The sequence below is a fragment of the Sciurus vulgaris genome (genome assembly GCF_902686455.1).
Source record: "Sciurus vulgaris genome assembly, chromosome: 11".
Taxonomy (NCBI): domain Eukaryota; kingdom Metazoa; phylum Chordata; class Mammalia; order Rodentia; family Sciuridae; genus Sciurus; species Sciurus vulgaris.
The window spans coordinates 14,613,906-14,614,841 of record NC_136472.1 but is presented as its reverse complement, the minus strand read 5'-3'; the positions used below and the strand labels follow the sequence as shown (position 1 = coordinate 14,614,841).

At 49.1% G+C, this 936-nt stretch overlaps 1 protein-coding gene across 1 annotated transcript; it reads left to right on the top strand.

Moving 5' to 3' along the window:
- LOC306639021 (olfactory receptor 5AN1-like) lies at window positions 1–936 on the top strand (the record flags this gene model as incomplete). The annotated part of the gene is made up of 1 exon (XM_079102464.1): window positions 1–936. The coding sequence occupies one exon, from the start codon at window positions 1–3 to the stop codon at window positions 934–936; it is 936 nt and encodes a 311-aa protein (XP_078958590.1).

Genomic DNA, 936 nt, shown 5'->3' with positions numbered 1-936 from the left:
ATGACTCACAGAAACCTCACAGAGATCAGGCAGTTCATCCTCCTGGGATTCTCAGACTTTCCCAGAATCACAGCAGTGCTCTTTGTGACCTTCCTGCTGACCTACGTGACGACGCTGACCTGGAACCTGGCCCTCGTGGTCCTAATCAGGATGGATTCCCACCTCCACACGCCCATGTACTTCTTCCTCAGCAATCTGTCCTTCATAGATCTCTGCTATGTCACCTCCACAGTCCCCAAGATGCTGTCCAACTTCTTCCAGGAGCGGCAAACCATCAGCTTTGCAGGCTGCATCGTTCAGTACTTCTTCTTCTCAACCATGGGGCTGAGTGAGTCCTGTCTCATGACGGCCATGGCTTATGACCGGTATGCTGCCATTTGCAACCCTCTGCTCTACTCTGCAATCATGTCACCTTCCCGCTGTGCTGGCATGGTGCTGGGAACCTATACAGCTGGACTCACAGGTTCTTTTTCCCAAATATGCTCTCTGCTTCAACTCCACTTCTGTGGGCCTAACGTCATCAGCCACTTCTTCTGTGACATGCCCCAGCTGCTGAAAATCTCTTGCACTGACACGTTCTTTGTGCAAGTCCTGACTGCTATACTAACGATGTTCTACGGGATCGCAAATGTCCTCCTAATCGTGATCTCCTATGGCTACATTGTCAAGTCCATCCTGAAGATCACGTCTGCCAAAGGCAGGTCCAAGGCGTTCAACACCTGCGCGTCTCACCTCACAGCTGTTTCCCTCTTCTATACATCCAGTATCTTTGTCTATTTGAGTTCAAGTTCTGGTGGTTCTTCCAGCTTTGACAGATTTGCATCAGTCTTCTACACTGTAGTGATTCCCATGTTGAATCCCTTGATTTACAGTCTGAGGAACAAAGAGATCAAAGATGCCTTGAAGAGACTGCAGAAAAAGATAGGCTACTGCTAA